Source organism: Cucumis sativus, chromosome 1 (assembly GCF_000004075.3).
Source record: "Cucumis sativus cultivar 9930 chromosome 1, Cucumber_9930_V3, whole genome shotgun sequence".
NCBI lineage: Eukaryota > Viridiplantae > Streptophyta > Magnoliopsida > Cucurbitales > Cucurbitaceae > Cucumis > Cucumis sativus.
The window spans coordinates 24,153,172-24,171,356 of record NC_026655.2 but is presented as its reverse complement, the minus strand read 5'-3'; the positions used below and the strand labels follow the sequence as shown (position 1 = coordinate 24,171,356).

At 26.7% G+C, this 18,185-nt stretch overlaps 1 protein-coding gene across 2 annotated transcripts; it reads left to right on the top strand.

Annotated features, from left to right (window-relative positions):
• The first annotated feature begins 4,463 nt into the window (after positions 1-4,463).
• Positions 4,464-6,821, top strand: LOC105436212 (calmodulin-binding protein 60 C). 2 transcript variants are annotated; one of them, XM_011661338.2, is made up of 7 exons: positions 4,464-4,618; positions 4,722-4,794; positions 4,871-5,432; positions 5,534-5,694; positions 5,812-5,916; positions 6,052-6,187; positions 6,333-6,821. In XM_011661338.2, the coding sequence occupies exons 1-7, from the start codon at positions 4,587-4,589 to the stop codon at positions 6,341-6,343; spliced, it is 1,080 nt and encodes a 359-aa protein (XP_011659640.1). In that variant the 5' UTR covers positions 4,464-4,586; the 3' UTR covers positions 6,344-6,821. The 2 variants fall into 2 exon arrangements, with proteins under 2 accessions (XP_011659640.1, XP_011659636.1); XM_011661334.2 differs by having other exon boundaries at positions 6,049-6,187.
• Positions 6,822-18,185: the final 11,364 nt, after the last annotated feature.

Genomic DNA, 18,185 nt, shown 5'->3' with positions numbered 1-18,185 from the left:
CTCTCTCGATCGTGACACACAAATAACTCACTCTTTATAGTTTTAATTTAGGCTCTTCAATTTCTCCTTACTCTTACTCTCATGGACATATATTTGTTTGGAGCTTTTTTTTTCTAATCGATTTTTCTATTTTTGTTGTTTTTTCCTACTTGCTTTCAAATAATCATCCATATCCTTCTTATTCTTTTATTGGTCTGAATCAATTCTAATATTTGTTGTTTTTCTAAACTTCAAACACGAAAGTTCTTATTTATTTATTTATTGGTAGGTGAGATGATACCTTATAGTTATAGAGATGATAGCTTAGAGTTATATATAGAGAGATAACTTCTTAGAACAACATTAGACTTTTGGTACTCTTTTAGGCCAATATAATTAATTATAAGGAACTACAATTCTTATAAAATATATTTGCATGTGCACGTGTTTCCCCCCGTCAACTCAATTTAATGAAAATTCTTTTTAGTTAAATCATCATAATAAAATACACAAAGGTAATAACAAAAGGAAATAATTGATAACGTTTAAGATATCATATTATATTGTAAATAATATATATAGTTTGAATTTTAATACTCAACCAACCTTGTTTAATTTAATTGTTGCAATTTTAATTAATTTCCTAATAGATCAAGCTTTATGGCAGCTAAATTTTTTTCTAGAAAAACCTAGGAGGAGATCATAAGGAAATTATAAAGAAATTAAACAAGAAATTGCATATGGATTGTGATCCACAATTATAACTTTTTATTTATTATTAGTTTTTTCTTTTCATTTTTTAGTGGGAGAGTAAAAAAGTACTTTTAATCTAATGTTAATTGATTATTAATTTAAATTTTGGTCAAAAGCAATAGACGACGCCTACAATTAATTAGCCTCTCCTTTCTACTTTCATTCTAAAATTTTAATACTTAAAAAGTACTAAAACTCTTTTATTTTCCATCTTTCAAAAATATTTCTCATTACTTTAGAAATTATTCCAACAACGATCAAATTGTCAAAAATAACAAATTTGATAAAATATTTACAAACATATAGTAAACTTTTTAGATTCTATCAATAATAGACATTGATTGTTACACTAATATGTTTCTATAAGTGACATTGATACACAACGATATAAGAATATTAGTGGTTATCATTGATAAAATTCAAAATTTTGCTATAACATGTAAATATTTTAATTTATTTTGCTATTTTTAAAATTTTCTAAATGAAAATAAGACATAGTTGGATAACAACTATTTTTTAGGGAGCGTTTGCAAAAATAGCAAAAAATTTGTGATAATAGGACTTATGTTACTACATCTTCTAAATTGCAAAAGTAGCAAATTTAAAAGTTGATGACCTTTTGATAGTTTTTGATAACTCTCGGACAGCCGTTTAATAGCTGTCTGATATTATTAATTACTTGTTATATTTACTATATTCGCAATATACAAAAAAGATGTATCATCCACTCTTTTTTCTAAATATTTTTAGTATGGGATGCCATTTTCTTTTTTCTTTAAGTGTGATGATGACATTCTCAATATCATCGTAATTTCTAAATCCTCATCCTCATATTTAATATGAAACATTTCTTAAATAGAAAAAATATTAAAACTATTATTTTATTTACTATGGTAGGAAATGATATAAAATAATAATAATGTTGTTGTTTTGTATGTATAAATTATTAGAAAAATTTGAGCACTATTATCTTAGTCATGAGTTTCTCTTAGAAAGTTCTTTTCGGGTCGATAATAAAGAATTACAAATTAAACAAGACCTAACCCATTTCTCTTTTTCTTTTTTCTCTTCTGATTTTACAAGATTTTATTCTTCTTTTTAAAACTTTGTTACCATAATTTTTATCATTCCTAATAACTAAACCCTTGAGCTTTGAGAAGAAAAAAAAAAACTAGTTTTAGTTTCTGTAGTAATTTATAATTATAATTCTCAAAATTGAAGAAAACTAGAAAAATTATCATAGGTTGAAATTTATGTTGATAAATATCCAATGAGAGTCATGATCAATATTGTTTTTGATACCCAAATTGATAAACACGAACTGATGATAATGATGGTTAGACTTTTTGAATATTGTGTTTATTTATTTATTTGTGGGAAAAAAAAAAGGTGATGATAAAGAAGTTTGAAGTTTGGTGAACCCAACAAAATTAAGAATATGACAATGATATGGTTATTAGTGTTAACATAAAAAACTGCTTCAATCTTTAATTTCTTCAACACATTTGTTTTTCTCTTTCTTTTTTTAAATATGTGTGTTGGCAATCTTTTCAAAAATTCCAAGAAAGAAACTCGAATTATTTTTTTCAAAGATTACTTCTTTGATTAAACTTTCCCCACTTTTTAAGACAAAGAAATATGGAGACCTAATCTAAACTTTGGTTGAAATAGTGTTTCAACAATTTCAAACACTTCGTCTCTTTGTCATTTAAATGTGAAACCAAGAGAAAGAATCTTATTTAGTTAAAAGCAAGCTTATATTAAATAGATTAATATAATTAAATCAATCAATTAAAGAAAGAGATACATCATACAAGTAATTAAAGTCTTAATTAATTGGTAGGAATTAGAATCATAAGTTAATTAAGGAATATTATTTGTAAATTCAACCATATAATATGAGTAGGTGGATATGGAAATTAATTACATCTTATCTTATCATACGATAATGGTTAGCCAAAAGTAAAGAGAGATAATATGAGATACGATGTCATAATTTTTTCTTTCTGTAATTCTAATGAAATTAATTTTTAATTAGCTCATTTTGCTTAAATTTAATTTATCTTTTGTTTGTAATTAAATTATAGGTGGGACAACAATAGATCAATCATTCCTAAACAAAACTTGGAAACTAAAATTAAAATGTTATTAACAATATGTTTATTTAAATCTCAAAACAAAATTTTACTCAAACCATAATCTATCATAAATAGAATTTAAGAGTTTTAAATAAGATAGTTTTTATCGTGTTATGTTTGAAAAGGCCACACAAGTTTGATTATTCTTTTACTTATTAAAATAACATATTTCATTAAATAATTAACTTATATATATGTATGTAATAGTGACCAAAGTAGTTTGAATTTTTCAATATTTAAGAAAAATATCTAGATGGATATTATTATTAATATATTCCATAGGCCATAGCTTTTTTTTTTTTCCTTGGCAAAGTGGAACACTTTCTCACTCAATAATTTTACAAGAGATTAAAAAAAAGGGACTTTTCTGGTTGGATTTGTTCTTATTCTCTATATTAAAAATAGTAATAAGATGGTGATTGTTTAATTTATCGAAAAGGAGTAAATCAAATTATGAAAAAACTTTATAGTAATTTTAATTATTATTGGGTATGTTACATTTTCAATACTGAGTCAAAAGGTAACATGACAAGAGATGTGTAATCTCTTTCAAATTTAAGTCTACATCATGTCATCAAAAGCAATGTAATTTTACAAAAATATTAAATTTATAACTTCAAAAACTCAGAGATTGAAACTGATTTCATAACTCTATTAACATAACAAGTGAGGAAACCATTCTTCAATTTTTTAAAATGATAAACTATAATCACACACGGTTAATTTATTTATTTTTTAAATGAAGAGTTATTATATTGGAAATTTCTTATAGATAGAAAAAATTCGAATAATTATTTAATCTCTAAAATCTCAGGTCCAGCCGTCTTCGTGATTAAATAAATCTTTAAATTAGTTTAAAAAGTAAAAAGAAAAATCAACAATAAAATAGTATTATTGATTACTAAATAAAAAATTTATTGATAATATATAGATTAATTTTAAAAAGTGCTTTTAATAAAGGAAATGATATTTGTAAGCAAATATGAACGTGGCACTCCAATTGGAGATGTGTATCTATCTTTATCGCATAAGATATAAAAGAAAGTAACAAATTTATTACTAATTTCTTGTGTCATATTATGTCTCAAGTTGTTCCATTATTGTTGCCTAATCAACTGTTTATCACATCAATTCATGTATCTTATATAGATAGTGAAGTTCTCTTCTATATATATATATATATATATCCTTCTCAATATAAAAGGTAAGCCTATTTTACCAATATCAATTTATTTAATATCAATCTGGATGCTATAAAAACATTGAAACATCAATAACAATATTGACACCTTGATATAAAGAGTAAAGTTTGATTGTGAAAGAAATAATGGTTTGTTAAAATTTTAAAAGAAAAATGATGAGGAAGATGGTGCGTTGGTGGGGTTTGATTTTAGGGTTAAAGATAAAAATGAAAGAGAAGAATTTGGGGGTCCACTAAACCGTGTTCCCTCTCTCCCCTATTTTTCATCTCTCTTACCCTTTTAGTATTAAAAAGAGATAGGTCTGAGGAAAGTTCGTGGCAGGTTCTAGGGATTTCATAACCAGAAATTGCTTTGAGATTCCATTGTTCTTTCCTCTTAACTGTTTCTATATATTCTCATTTGTTGCGACTCTTCTTCTTACCAAACCATCAACTACCGAAACACCCACGCATCTTCCTCTTCAATCTTTTTCCTTTTTTGAAAATCTTCAACAAACAAAACCTACAAAGATCAAATGGTACAAAAATCAATCTCAATTCCATTTTGGTATGTTTTTTTTCTTCTCTTCTTCTTCTCTTCTTCTCGGGTTTTGTTATGATGTATCCATCTCTCACCTAATTCATTGTTTTGTGTTGTTATTTCTCATCAGGTTTGCAGTTGGATCAGCTGGATCTTTGTCTCCTAAATCTACGGCTATTGTAGAAAATATTTTTCGCTCCATCGTACGACCACGTTATATATGCTAATTTATCCAACTTTTGTTCACGTGGAAGTTTAAAGCCGATGCGTTAATTTCAGGTACGTGAAGAGGTGGATGCACAGCTTAAAGCTCACTCGGTTGATGTTGAAGAGGGAAAAGAAGTTGTTGGTAATGGTGGTGGATCTGGAGGAACAAACGAGAATTTGTGGCTATGTTTGATGAATAGGATTTCATCCACCATCTACACTGCAAATGACATCGAAGCCGAGAACGGAGAGGAGCTGCGTGTTGAATTATTTGATGGTGATCACATCATTGACGTTACTCATCCTTTGTCGTCGGCGTTGATTGAGGTTGTTGTTATCAATGGAGAATTATTTGACAACGACGAAGCAATAAATCACTTGGATTTCGACACAAGTATTGTTGTAGCTCAAAGGCCGGGAGAAGGACCTTTGTTGGCTGGTGATGATAAAAGGTTTCGGTTACATAATGGTGTTTATTCCATCACCAATTTGTCAATCACTAGAAACACCTTCAGGAGCAGGACTAAGAAGATTCGTTTGGGATTCAGGATATACGACTCCAACAACAACTACCCCACAATAATCCGACCCGCCGTGTCTAACTCTTTTAGAGTGATGGACAATCGAAGCCAACGTACGTATCTTGAGTCGTCATTCTGCTAGAGTTGCGCTGCATCCATCTTTTCATTTTTATTTACAATATCCTAATTATTCTTTTATATGTATATCTAACAGTGAACAAGAAACACCATCCGCCGAGAGGAGATGATGAAGTATGGAGATTGGAAGGGATCGGGCGAAATGGCAAATATCACAAGCACCTAACTTCCCATGGTATCCTAAATGTGGATGGCTTTGTAAAAGCTTATCGAGAGGACTTTCGTTCTCTAAGAAAGGTATAATATATATATATCAATAGATATATATGTCCAAGGTGGTTTAAGAATTAGTTCGTTGTAGTAAAACAATATGTAGAATAATTGTGATATTAATTTGGGTAATTTTGATGGCAGTGCTTAGGGAATAGACTTTCAGAAAGGAAATGGAAGGCAATGGTAAAGCAAGCTCTTCGGTATGTTCCTAGCATCATCCCCACTTCTGATTCACCAAACTTACAGGTATTTCTTTTACTATGTAGATTGAATGAACTACAAAATTAAGATGGTGGATGCAGTCTGATGACATCCATTAACTACTTTAAATTAATTTCATGATAATTGTTTTGATAATATTATATGTAAAAAATAAAGCAGGAAAATGCAGGCATGGATCAAAATGAAGTTGTTCTCAACCAAAACATTGATGCAAGTAGTGGAAATTATGAGTTCCAATATGGAACATTTTTGGGCAGTTTTCAAGACCTTTTCCATAATAATCCCATATTTGAAGGTATGGTTATTCTCTCTCTTTTTCTTTTTTAATTGATCATCATAAAATAAATTCTCTATCTTTGAAATGATTTATTTGATGTCTATATTATATTATTAAAAAGAAAAAACATATAAAAACATTATGTTATTTATTAATTTTGCAGATTATCATTAAAATTACACAATACCAACGTTGCTATCACATGGAGAAGCTTCAACTTCAAATGCCCAAAACATAAACAATCATGTTGAAAATACCACTACGCCATGTAACCAATACTTCCAATTTGAACATGTTGGTCCCCAAACTTAAATGATGCCAAATATATATATACATGTATATGTATGTATGTATGTATGTGACCATTAACATCATGCTATTTTAATTTCTTTTTAAAGAAATTGCTTTTTCAAAGAAAAAAAATATCAAAATTGAGTCAAGGCAAATTTGTAAGATACCAAATGTTCATGTAATGTGTCAACCCTACTTATTGTCTAATATATGTTTGCTTTTAGTTTAGGGTACAAGGAAAATGCTAAGAATGTTTTGATGTATGTATGGATCCTTTTATACTTTAATATCTTATCACATAATTAAAGTTTTAATATCATTTCCGTAATTTTCTTTACGGGTTGTTCTAAAAATTAATGAACTCTCCTTTGTTATTTCATGTACTTCACTTCAATATTTAGAAATTATTTTAAATAAAAAAATTGTTAAATATTTTCTTTCAAATCCTTCTAAAAACACAAAAAGCCATTTCAATAAGTTAAAAGAAATTTTTTTCTCATTCCACAATATTTCTAAATAAGTTTGACCTAAGAATTTTTAACTATATTCTTCTTCAGCTTTGACAACTTTTAATATTTATATTTATTTTTGGAAAAAAATTAAATTTTATTTATTTAATGTTTGTGATTTTGTGAAATAGTGATTTATATTTAATAAAGATGGCGATGGATTTAAATTATATTCTTAAACAACTATTTCAAGTTTTCACATATAGAAGCTTAATTATATATATACTTTTTCATTGCTAAATATATATATATATATACTTTTCTCTAGGTTTTTAGGATGAGCATTTTTCAAGAGAAAGATATATATATATATAAATGGGTTCGTACATCAGAACGTCTCTACTAGATTAATAGGTTTGAAAAAATTCAAAACAATCATTATGTTTTGAGAATAAATATAGAGGGTTGTCCTATTTATAATTGTTTGGTTTTTGGTGTTTCAAAACTAAATATACTTCCTTTCAATTTCTTACAATTGTTTCCATCTATTTTTTTCTTACAATAAGAATATGGTTTTCATCTTTCTTGAATTCATACCAAAATTATAAAAATAAAAACCTCTTTTTAGTTTTAAACTTTTGGTTTGATTTTTAAAAATATCAGTAAAACGTAAATAATAAAATAAAAAAATCTAGAGGAAAAATGGGTGCGTGTAGGGACTAAAATTTTAAAATATAACTAAAAATTCCATAACGGTTTAATATTTTATAGAAGAATTGTTAGCAAAACAAACAAGTTAAATAGACTATCAAAAGTTCCATGAAAATATTATTACTTTGAACAACAAATTAATTTGATACCTTACCGTAGGTAGAAAATTAATATTTCTTTCTATATGTTAATAAAAGTTTACGAGTAAATTTTATTAGTGATAAATTTTTTTTGAAAATATTCATATAATATAACAAGATTTTAGATTCTATTAATAATTAATACTAACAGACTTCTATTCATTTTTATTAGCTATAGATCTCAAATTTAACTATATTTGATAAATAATTTTTATTGGTCGTGCTATATTTAAATATGTTATATTTTGTTTGAATATTGAATGAGTACAAAATTATAAGAGCATAAGTGAAATTGAAAAAGGAAGAAAAGGGTAATAGAAGAGGTCCTAGATGTGAGCAAAGATTTGACGAGTCTTATATATATATATAATAAAGTGATAGAGATAGAGAGAGGTGAAGGTTATGTTTACTTTTTTAATTTAAAATGTCACATCTAAAATTTAATGTATATTATTGAAAGGGGTATGACTGAATAGGATGCTTTATGTGTGAAAAATAAGAGAATGAATCATCTAATCATCTTATCATTTCATCAAATTCATCTCCCCCGGCCTTTTAAATTATGAAAATGTCTACATTATATAATACAATGTTTCTTATTGTTTGATTTAAGTTGTGAAAGGAGATTAATATTATTCAAATTTCGAAACCCCCAACTTAAATTTTATATAACCCAGAAGCCAATTCTAAATCCTCACTTATAAATATATTGTGATAACCTTTTTTTTTTTGTTTATTTATTTATTTCCAATTGCATCTATTAAGATATAATTATAAGATTTGTGATTGGGATTGATTTAAAATATAGTATTTTTTCTTTTTTAATTTGTAACTTGCTGCACTGATCAACTTCCAAGTTCCAACTTTGTGTGTGTGTGTGTGGGGCATCATCGTTAGTACCAGCCAACATCATGGTCAAATTTAGGAGAATATTGGTTGCAAATTATGTTCATGAATTTGATGACTCAATCTCACCAACGGTCTATAAATTTCCTTTATAGTTGATTTTTAAAGGTGGATTAAATTGAAATATTTTGTCATGAACACACTTGTGTTCACACCAATTCATTTAGATCCATTTTTGGTAACCTTCCAACTTTTAACATTCAAATCAATTAGATGATATAGGTTGATGATATAGGTAATGCTAATTACGAAACCATTGAACTAAACAAACAAATTATGCCCTTTACATTGCATGGTACATAAAATTATATAATAGTAGAAGAAAATAATTGGAGAAGCGTTTGGACTTATGATCGTCAAAAAATAGATAAGAGCTTTGATATCTTCCCAAAGATCTGATGGGACTTATCTCTTTGTCATTGAAAGTTTTGTTGTTTCTTTCAAGCCAAATACACCACATAGTGATAGTAGCTATAGCAAGGTTGAATAATATGACCTCCTTTTTATTTTTTTTGTTTTACCCTACAAACATGTTTGCAGAAGGAGGAGATACTGTGATGAGAAAAACTCCAATTAAGCAACGGAACATATTCTCCCCAACCCCAAATAGAAGTTGCATATGAACACGATAAGAAAATATGGTCTCTGGCTTCTTCTTTTTTTCTACACATAACACACCAGCTTGGTTTTAAATTCATGCTTACGAGCCTCTTTTGTAAATATGGCATTGATGCACTCATGAATAAGGGGCCAAATGAAAATGGTACATTATGGAGATTTTCTCTTTTAACAACTTCTTAGAACAACAAATATAATTCCTAATTCTTAATTAACATTATTGTCACACTTTAGGCTTTAATTCTCTCTTTTAGCCCATTAATCACAAACTAATATACTTTCATGTGCACGTGCACGTGTTTCCCCCCTCAACTCAATCTAATGAAAAATCTTCTTTAACTTTACTTCATCACAACAATAAAATATACACAAATCTAATAACATAAAGAATTAATTGATTAAGTTTAATACATTATATTATTATACTCTAACACCTTTGTTGAAACCCAACCTCTTTTAATTCTTGGAATTTTTCTAGAACAATAGGATAAGGAAATTATAAAGAAACTAAACAGGAAATTGCTGGTTGGTTTTGACCCATTGCATGAGGAAGCACAATAATCTAATGCTTAATTAGTAAATTTAAATTTTGGTCAAAAGCAAAAGACGACGCCTACAATAATTAATTTTAGCTTCTCTTTTCTACTTTGTTCTCTCACAACACATACCTCTTTAAAATCAAGATTTACTTTTCATCTTTGAATAATGCTTATGATTACTTTAGAAATTACATACAATACTTACATTCTCAATATCATCGTAATTTCTAACTCCTCATCTTCATATTTATCATTGTGGTAAAGACTAATAATAATAATGTTGCTGTTGTTATTTTATGAATAAATCAAATTATGTGTGCATGATTTGAAAAATCTCATTATGAATGAATAATCAAAATTTCATTTCATCAATAAAATATTTGAGCATTGATTAATCTCTCCTTTTATCATTTGAACATGAGCGAAAGTAATTAATTATAAGTTTAATTTTTAAAATTGAATAAAAAATAAAATAATTGTCCCATGGAGAGGAGGTTGAAAATTATATTTACATAGATATCAAGTGGGAATTATATGAATATTGTTTGATTCCCAAATTGGTTAACATATGAACTATTGATGGTGATATTTGAAGTAATTTATTTTTTGGTGGAAGAACAAAGCTAATTAATCAAAAAAGAATCTTGAAGTTGGTGAACACTACTAGACCCTAATTAAGATGATGATAATGATGGTTAACAATGTTTGACATAAAAGTTGCTTCCCTCTTTCTTCAAGCTATTGTTTTTCTCAATCGTTTTTTAAATTTTGTGTTTTATAAACACCTTTCAAAAATTCCAAGAAAGTTTTAATTAAAGTAATGATAAAAAGTCAAAGTTTGTTTTTCTGTTTATTATAATTTAAATTTACAAAAAAATATTTTTCAAACTTTCTCCACTTTTGAATACAATGAAAGTAACTAAGCACATGGTCTAAAAATATCACAAAGCCAAGTTGGTAGACTAAAGAAAATAGTTTCTAAAAATGACAACATATATAATTTCTCAATTTTTTTAATGCTTTGATTATGTTTATTATGTTTCGATGTTTTTATTAATTTTTTTTTGTTTGTTTGTAATTAATTTATAGGTGGGAAAATAATATAGATCATGATCATCGTTTAAACCAGAAGTTGAAAACTAAAACCAAATTCTTATTAAGAATATAATTTTGATTATTTTACTCATTAAAATAATATATATTTCAATTTAACAATATAGTTTTACATATTTTTATATATATATATAACAACAACGAGAGTAGTTTGAATATTTAAAAAATATATATTTTAGATGGATATTTTTCATCTTTGTTGAGAAAATATTTTCAAATATTACAAATAAATTTGATTATAACAAAATTCTTGGATTGGTTGGGTTGATATTTTAGTTTTTTTTTTCTTTTTGTTATATTTTATAAACAGCTTTTATTTTATAATAATAATTATTTTCTTTTTTTTTGGAGAAAAGAGAAAAGAAGCAAAAAGAGAATTGATTTGGCAAAGAAGATTTGAAATTTTATATATAAAAGTAGACGAAAGGGGAACAGTTTCTTACTCAATAACTTCATAAGAGATTTTTTTTTGTTTGTTTTAAAAAAAGACTTTCTCGTTGGAATTGTTCTTCTCTATATTAAAATTTGTAATAAAAAGTGATTGCTTACTTTATTGAAAATGAGTTAATGATCATATTATTTCATTTGAAAATTAACTTTAGTATATATAATTTTCAAATTATTGGGTATTTAATATTTCCAATGTGTACTCTCAAATGTCATTTGCTATCTTTACACTTAAATAATTTGTCACTAATTAAGATTCCAAGATACAAAAATATATACCGAGAGTGAAAAACAATAAATATTTAGAGTTTATATATACAAGTTAATTACATACGCTCTTTTAGTTTTAGAGCGATGAGAGCAAATGTCTTTGTATAATCAGTGTCGTAATTTTAAGAATAGTATTCGGTAACAAGATGAACTTCCAACCCGTTCAATTTATAGATTTATTATCATATACCTTTATCGATATATATCTTTGAAAAAACAACATGGAGTTGATTAGTGTAATAATGTTTGGATCTACTCTGATTTAGGAAGAGGGTTTTTTTTTTTTTTTTTTTTTTTTTTTTTTTGTCTTACTTAGACATTGTTGACCATTAGTATTTTATAATTAATTAAGGTGTCTTTTTTGTCCAACAATGTTGGATCTAATGTTATAACAAGATATAATTAGCAAGGCACGAGAGAGTAAAGAGAAAACAATACAAAGGACTTGGTAATTAACCTAGTTCAGTGAAATACACACATACATATGGTCGAGATTGGATATGTCTAATTGAGAAGACATATTCACTAGAGAGTATATATATATATATAAATGGATTACAAGTATTCAACTTATCTTTTAGTAGAACAAGATTAAGCTAAACGAATCACTCAAGATCTATCATATTGGATTGATTCTTCTTGCAAAATTCAGACTCCCTAGATTATTTAACTCCAACACTATAGTGTGATTAGGCTCTCCTAAACACTATAGTCCGATTTTTTCAATCAACGTTGAAGTAACAACATGTCAATAGCAAACATTCTATAATAGAATATAACAATAGACTATCTTTGAAATATAGAAGCTTTGATCATGAACGCAAAAAAATATGCAGCCACACAACTGATCACAGCTTGGTTAAAACTTTTTCTCCAAATGAAAAACATACGACCAAATAAATGGACCAACACCAACAAGGAAAGGCAATCAACAAATAAAGTTTTCTACAAGGAAACAAATAAAAGAAGATGTTTACAGCCAACAAAACATTAACAGTCTTGTAAATCAACTTAAAACCAACGAAGTATATTTGCTAGGAGTACATCTAGAGTAATCCAAGCATGAGTCGTTCCTAAAGTTTTATAAATTCTCATTTACTGTTTGTTGCCAACAAGAGTTGGTGGTAGCCTTCATAATACGACACCCCATGTTTAATTTAAAAAGATAATAGTGAAAAAAAAATGATAATATACACTAAAGACGATGAGTAGGTTCTGTTACTACTAAATAAAGTGATGGATCGAGGTGACAAGTGAAAGTAGTGAAAGGATAAATGATTGGAAATCAAAATGGTGAGTTCTTTTAAAGACATATAGGATGATCTCAACAACACAAAAACTCTTATGTTCAATTCTATAGCTGAAGCAAAAGAGAGAGATCAGGGGTATGTGGAGACATCTAGGAACAGAAAATTCTCTACTTAATTACATTAGTGACACTTTATTAGATATCATATTGATTTGTTAGAAAATAAAAATCTAACCATATAGGATGCGGTGGGAAAGTAAATGGAAAGAATAACATAAAAATGAAAAGTGAAAAGTGAAGATTGGTTAAGAAAGAGAGATGGCTTATTAAAATGAAAAAAGAAGAAGAGGATCGGAATTAATTAAGTTGGTGTGTTGGTGAGTACTGTGTGGGGTTTTGTAGTCGTCTTTCCAATTGCATCTTTAAGATATTATAAGATTTGTCATTGGGATTGATTAAAATATATTGTTATTGTATCTTTTTTTATTTGTATCTCTTGTTGCAAGAGCAGACACAACTATTGTGTTAGAGCTACCATAAATATGTGGCTATCTCCAACACAATTAATACTATAAAAAAGGTGTTTGGTATGATTTGTTTGACTTATTGTTAGATTTCATTTATTTGAGAAGGTCGAGCCAATAATAATTTATGAGAGTGAGAATGAATCATTCATACAAAAGCTCTAAGAAAGAAGAAATTTCCTTTTAAAATCTTCAGTAATGTATTTTCTTGATAAATTGTGTTCTATAGCAAGAATTACAATTTTATTTGAAAATATATAACATATGCTTCATAATTCCATAAACACCCTATAATTAAATTTGATTGATTATAGATTTGATAATAAACAAAAGTGGACTTACTTCACACAAAAATTAGAATCATTTGATTTGAATTTTTAATTCTTAATCAAATATGAATTTATCCAAATAGTTGGGTACATTTTTATGTATTATTTTAAAATACCAAATAAACTCAATTTATCTAATTATTTTTTCATTTTTTTTATTTATATTTTAAAATTACATGGTATGTGAGACGATGATATATACATTATGGAGATTTTCTCTTTCAACAATAATTATATTTCTTTAGAACAACAAATATAATTCTTAAGATTTATTGTCACTTTAGGCTTTTAAGTCTCTCTTAGCCCATTAATCACAAACTAATATTATCTCCATGTGGATGTGTTTCCCTCCTCAACTCGATTTGATGAAAAATCTTCTTTTACTTCATCACAATAAAATACACAAATTTAATAACATAAAGAATTAATTGAGTTTACGACATTATATTATTATATTCTAACACCTTTGTTGAAACCCAACCTTTTTTAATTCTTGGAATTTTTCTAGAAACCATAGGATAAGGAAATTATAAAGAAATTAAACAAGAAATTGCTGATGGATTGTGATCAGCCACAATAACTTCTTTTGTTTTTTTATGATTTTAATTTTTTAGTGGGAGAGTAAGAAAGTCTACCCTTTGTCTAATGTTTGATTATTAATTTTAGTCAAAAGCAAAGACGCCTAAAATTAATTCTCTACTTTGTTGTCTCACACTAAATAATAAATAAAGTTTTAGATATCTTATATTTTAAATATTAAATCTTTAAAATCAAGATTTTACTCTTTCATCCTTCAAGAATATTTATGATTACTTTAGAAATTACATACAATATTTACATTCTCAAAATCATCGTAATTTCTATCCCCTCATCTTCATATATTTAATTATTGTTGTGGTAAATACTAATAATAATGCTGTTGTTATTTTATGAATAAATTATGTGTGCATGATTTGAAAATTCTCATTATAAATGAATAATCAAAATTTTAATTTCATCGATAAAATATTTGAGCATTATCAATCTAGTCTCTCTTCTTTTATCATTTGAACGTGAGTGAAAGTAATTAATTAATTATAAGTTTAATTTTTAAAATAAAATAATTGTGAATGGAAAGGAGGTTGAAATTTATATAGATATCAGATGAGAATTATGGATATTGTTTGATTCCCAAATTGGTTAACATGATCACACTATTGATAGTGATATTAATTTTGTAGTAATTTATTTTGGGTGGAAGAGCAAAGCTAATTAATAAAAAAGAAACCCTTAGAGTTGGTGAACCCTACTAGACCCTAATCTAAAGATGATAACCATGGTTTTAACAATTTTTGACATTAAAGTTGCATCCCTCTTTTTCCAATCTATTGTTTTTCTCTACAAAGCGAACAAGATAACATGTGCTTAAGGGAAAGACAATGACAAACTTTCTTATAACATCTATTCATCTCGTTATTTCATTAATAGGAAAAATATTATAAGTTATAGTCAAGGCTAGAGTTACGTCTCAATACAAAGCGCATTAGCTTGTCGAAGCATTAATATTGATAGAGATTATACTTTATTTATAGTCTTTAAATTGAGTCTCTATTCAATCATAAAATAATAAAATTGTATGTCAAAGTTTAATTTTTAGTTTGTTATAATTTAAATTTATAAAAATAGATCAACCTTTCTCCACTGTGTGGTCTAAACATATTTTAAATAGTTTTTAAAACATAGAATTATTTTAAATAAGGAAATATATAATCTTTCAAAACCTTTATAAGAAAAAACAAAAATTATATATAAATAAATGGATGATTTTGCTACTAAACAACTTTTAAAAATATTTTTAAAATTTGACTAGAGGATTCTAATCTTTTATAAAACAGAAGTGAGATGAATTAAATCATGATAACAAACATAACGTTTTACGTTAAAAAATAATTAAAACCAAAGTTGAGGATGAAACCTTAAAGTTTAAATTACACAATTTTTTAAAGAAATTTGCATCAAATGACAAAAAATTTAGAAAAAAAGTAGTTTATAATATTATTTTTTTTGCATACGGCAAATATGACAAATATGATTTGATGTGTCAAACTACTATCAGATGACTATTAAGGGATTATCAGAGAATATCCACTTTTAAATTTGCTACTTTTGTAATTTAAAAAATGTACTAACATGAATTTTATTCTTATTATTGTCATTTTTGCAAACGTCCTGTTTTAAATAAAAAAATTCATTTTAGTGCAATAACCGGTTATAAAGCAAAATTTAATTGCAACAACAATTTTCATACACAACTTGGGGTGAAATTTAGAGATGAATATGGATATTAATTTTTGTTTTCATTTCCATATTAAAGAAATGGGAAAAAAGTATTGTTTTTCAAAATTTTCAAAGGTTTGAAAATAATAGAAGAAATAGAGACGTAATGTAATGTTAATTTGAATAATAGTGTTTAATTTCAACAACTCCCAAACACATTATCTACCAAACACATTGTCTATTTGTCTTTTAAATGTGAAACAACGAAAATAATCTTATTTAGTTAAAAGTAAGCTTATATTAACTCAAATTTTCATTTTAACAAAAAAAAAAAAAAAACTATAATATTAAATAAAAAATATATGTTGAAATTTTTTTTTTCTTATGTGAAATACGACGAAAATATATAAAATTCTTAAATTATTTTATTTGAAGAATTTTTTTATTGTATTTTATAAATAGTTTGATTTTGTTTAGGTATAACAATTCTCTTTTATTTATTTTTGGAGAAAAGAGAAAAGAGAAAAGAGAAAAGAGAATTGATGCGTCAAAGGAAGATTTGGAACTTTAGATATAAAAGTAGACGAAAGTGGACAGTTTCTTACTCAATAATTTTATAAGATATGTATTTTTTTAAGAAAAACTTTCTTGTTGGAACTCTTCTTCTCTATATTAAAATTACTAAAAAGAAGTGATTATTGCTTAATTTATTGAAAATGAGTTAATTAAATTATCCCATTTGAAAACTTTAATATAATTTTCAAACTAATGGGTATATTTTGGATTTCCAATCTGTACTCTCAAATATAATGCCGTTTCCTATCTTTACTTAAATAATTAATACATAGACACGAGAGAGTAAAACAGAGATTGAATAGTGTAACAATGTTGGATTGTAACAATGTTGGATTGTAACAATGTTGGATGTAATGTTATAACAAGATAGTTAATATATAGACATGAGAGAGTAAAAAAAAAAAATAACATAAAGCACTTGGTACTCCAGTTTGGTGACATACACACCTACATTCGAGGTCGGTTATGTCCAATTGAACAGATATACTCACTAGAGAATATATATAAATGGATTACAAGTTTGAACTTTATCTTTTAGTAGATAATATAATCTCGAGGAACAGTAAGATTTAATTAAGAAAAAAATGTTTTTCAAGAAACTCATTTTTTTCTAAAAAAAACAGTTTAAAATACATTTAAAATTTTATTTTGAGTGACTTCTAAACATTTTAATTTTTTTTAAAAATAATTTATTTCTAAATTAAACATTTGAAAGTGTAATCCAAACACACCAATGAACTAAATGATCACTAATTAGGCTCCACTTAAGTAGTTGATACTTTTTATTTTTTTTTAAAAAAGGATACGGCTTGAGTCCGTTAAACATCCAAGCATCCCACTAGGTAGGCACCATTTTAGCACCTTCGTTATCTCACTTGATTGATTATCTTTGCAAAAACCAAACTCTCCTCGATTATTCAACTCCAACACTACAGTGTGATTAGACTCCCCCCAAACACTATAATCCGACTTCTTACTCAGCGTTGGAATCAACATGTCAACAACAAACAGTCTTTCATATATAGAATATAAGAACAAACTATCTTCGAAAAAGGGAAGCTTTGATAAAAAAAAATATGTAGCCATACAACTCAACTAAGTTAAAACTTTTTCTTATAAAAAACGACCCAAATTATGAAAAACACATGACCAAAGCAACAAAGTAACAAACCAACAAAACACTAACAATCTTATAAAATCAACTTAAAAGCAATGAGTTGTTTGCTAGGGGTACATCGACCTTAATTCGGGCATGAGTCTTTTCTAAACTTTTGTAACTTCTCATTTATTGTTTGTTCCCCATGAGAGTTGGTGCTAGCCTTCATAATACGACACTCATGTTTAATTTAGAAAGACAATAATGAAAAAACAATCATAATATATATACTAGAGATGATGGGTAGGTCGTTCTGTGGTTAATTACTACTAAGTAAAGTGATGGATTGAGGTGACAAGTGCAAGTTTAAAGGGATAAATCATTGGAATCTAAAAATGATGAGTTCTTTTAAAGGTAGGATCTCAACAACGTACACAAACCCTAAACCCTTATGTTAAATTCTATAGTCGAGGCAAGAGAGATCAAGATAGTACCTCAAGAC

What these genes read in the sequence shown, in the direction of transcription:
- LOC105436212 (XM_011661334.2), top strand. Translation starts at nt 4,587, where the DNA reads ATGGTACAAAAATCAATCTCAATTCCATTTTG. An exon ending in AAAATATTTTTCGCTCCATC is followed by an intron (nt 4,795 to 4,870) that starts GTACGACCACGT and finishes CGTTAATTTCAG; the next exon opens with GTACGTGAAGAGGTGGATGC. An exon ending in CTGATTCACCAAACTTACAG is followed by an intron (nt 5,917 to 6,048) that starts GTATTTCTTTTA and finishes TAAAAAATAAAG; the next exon opens with CAGGAAAATGCAGGCATGGA.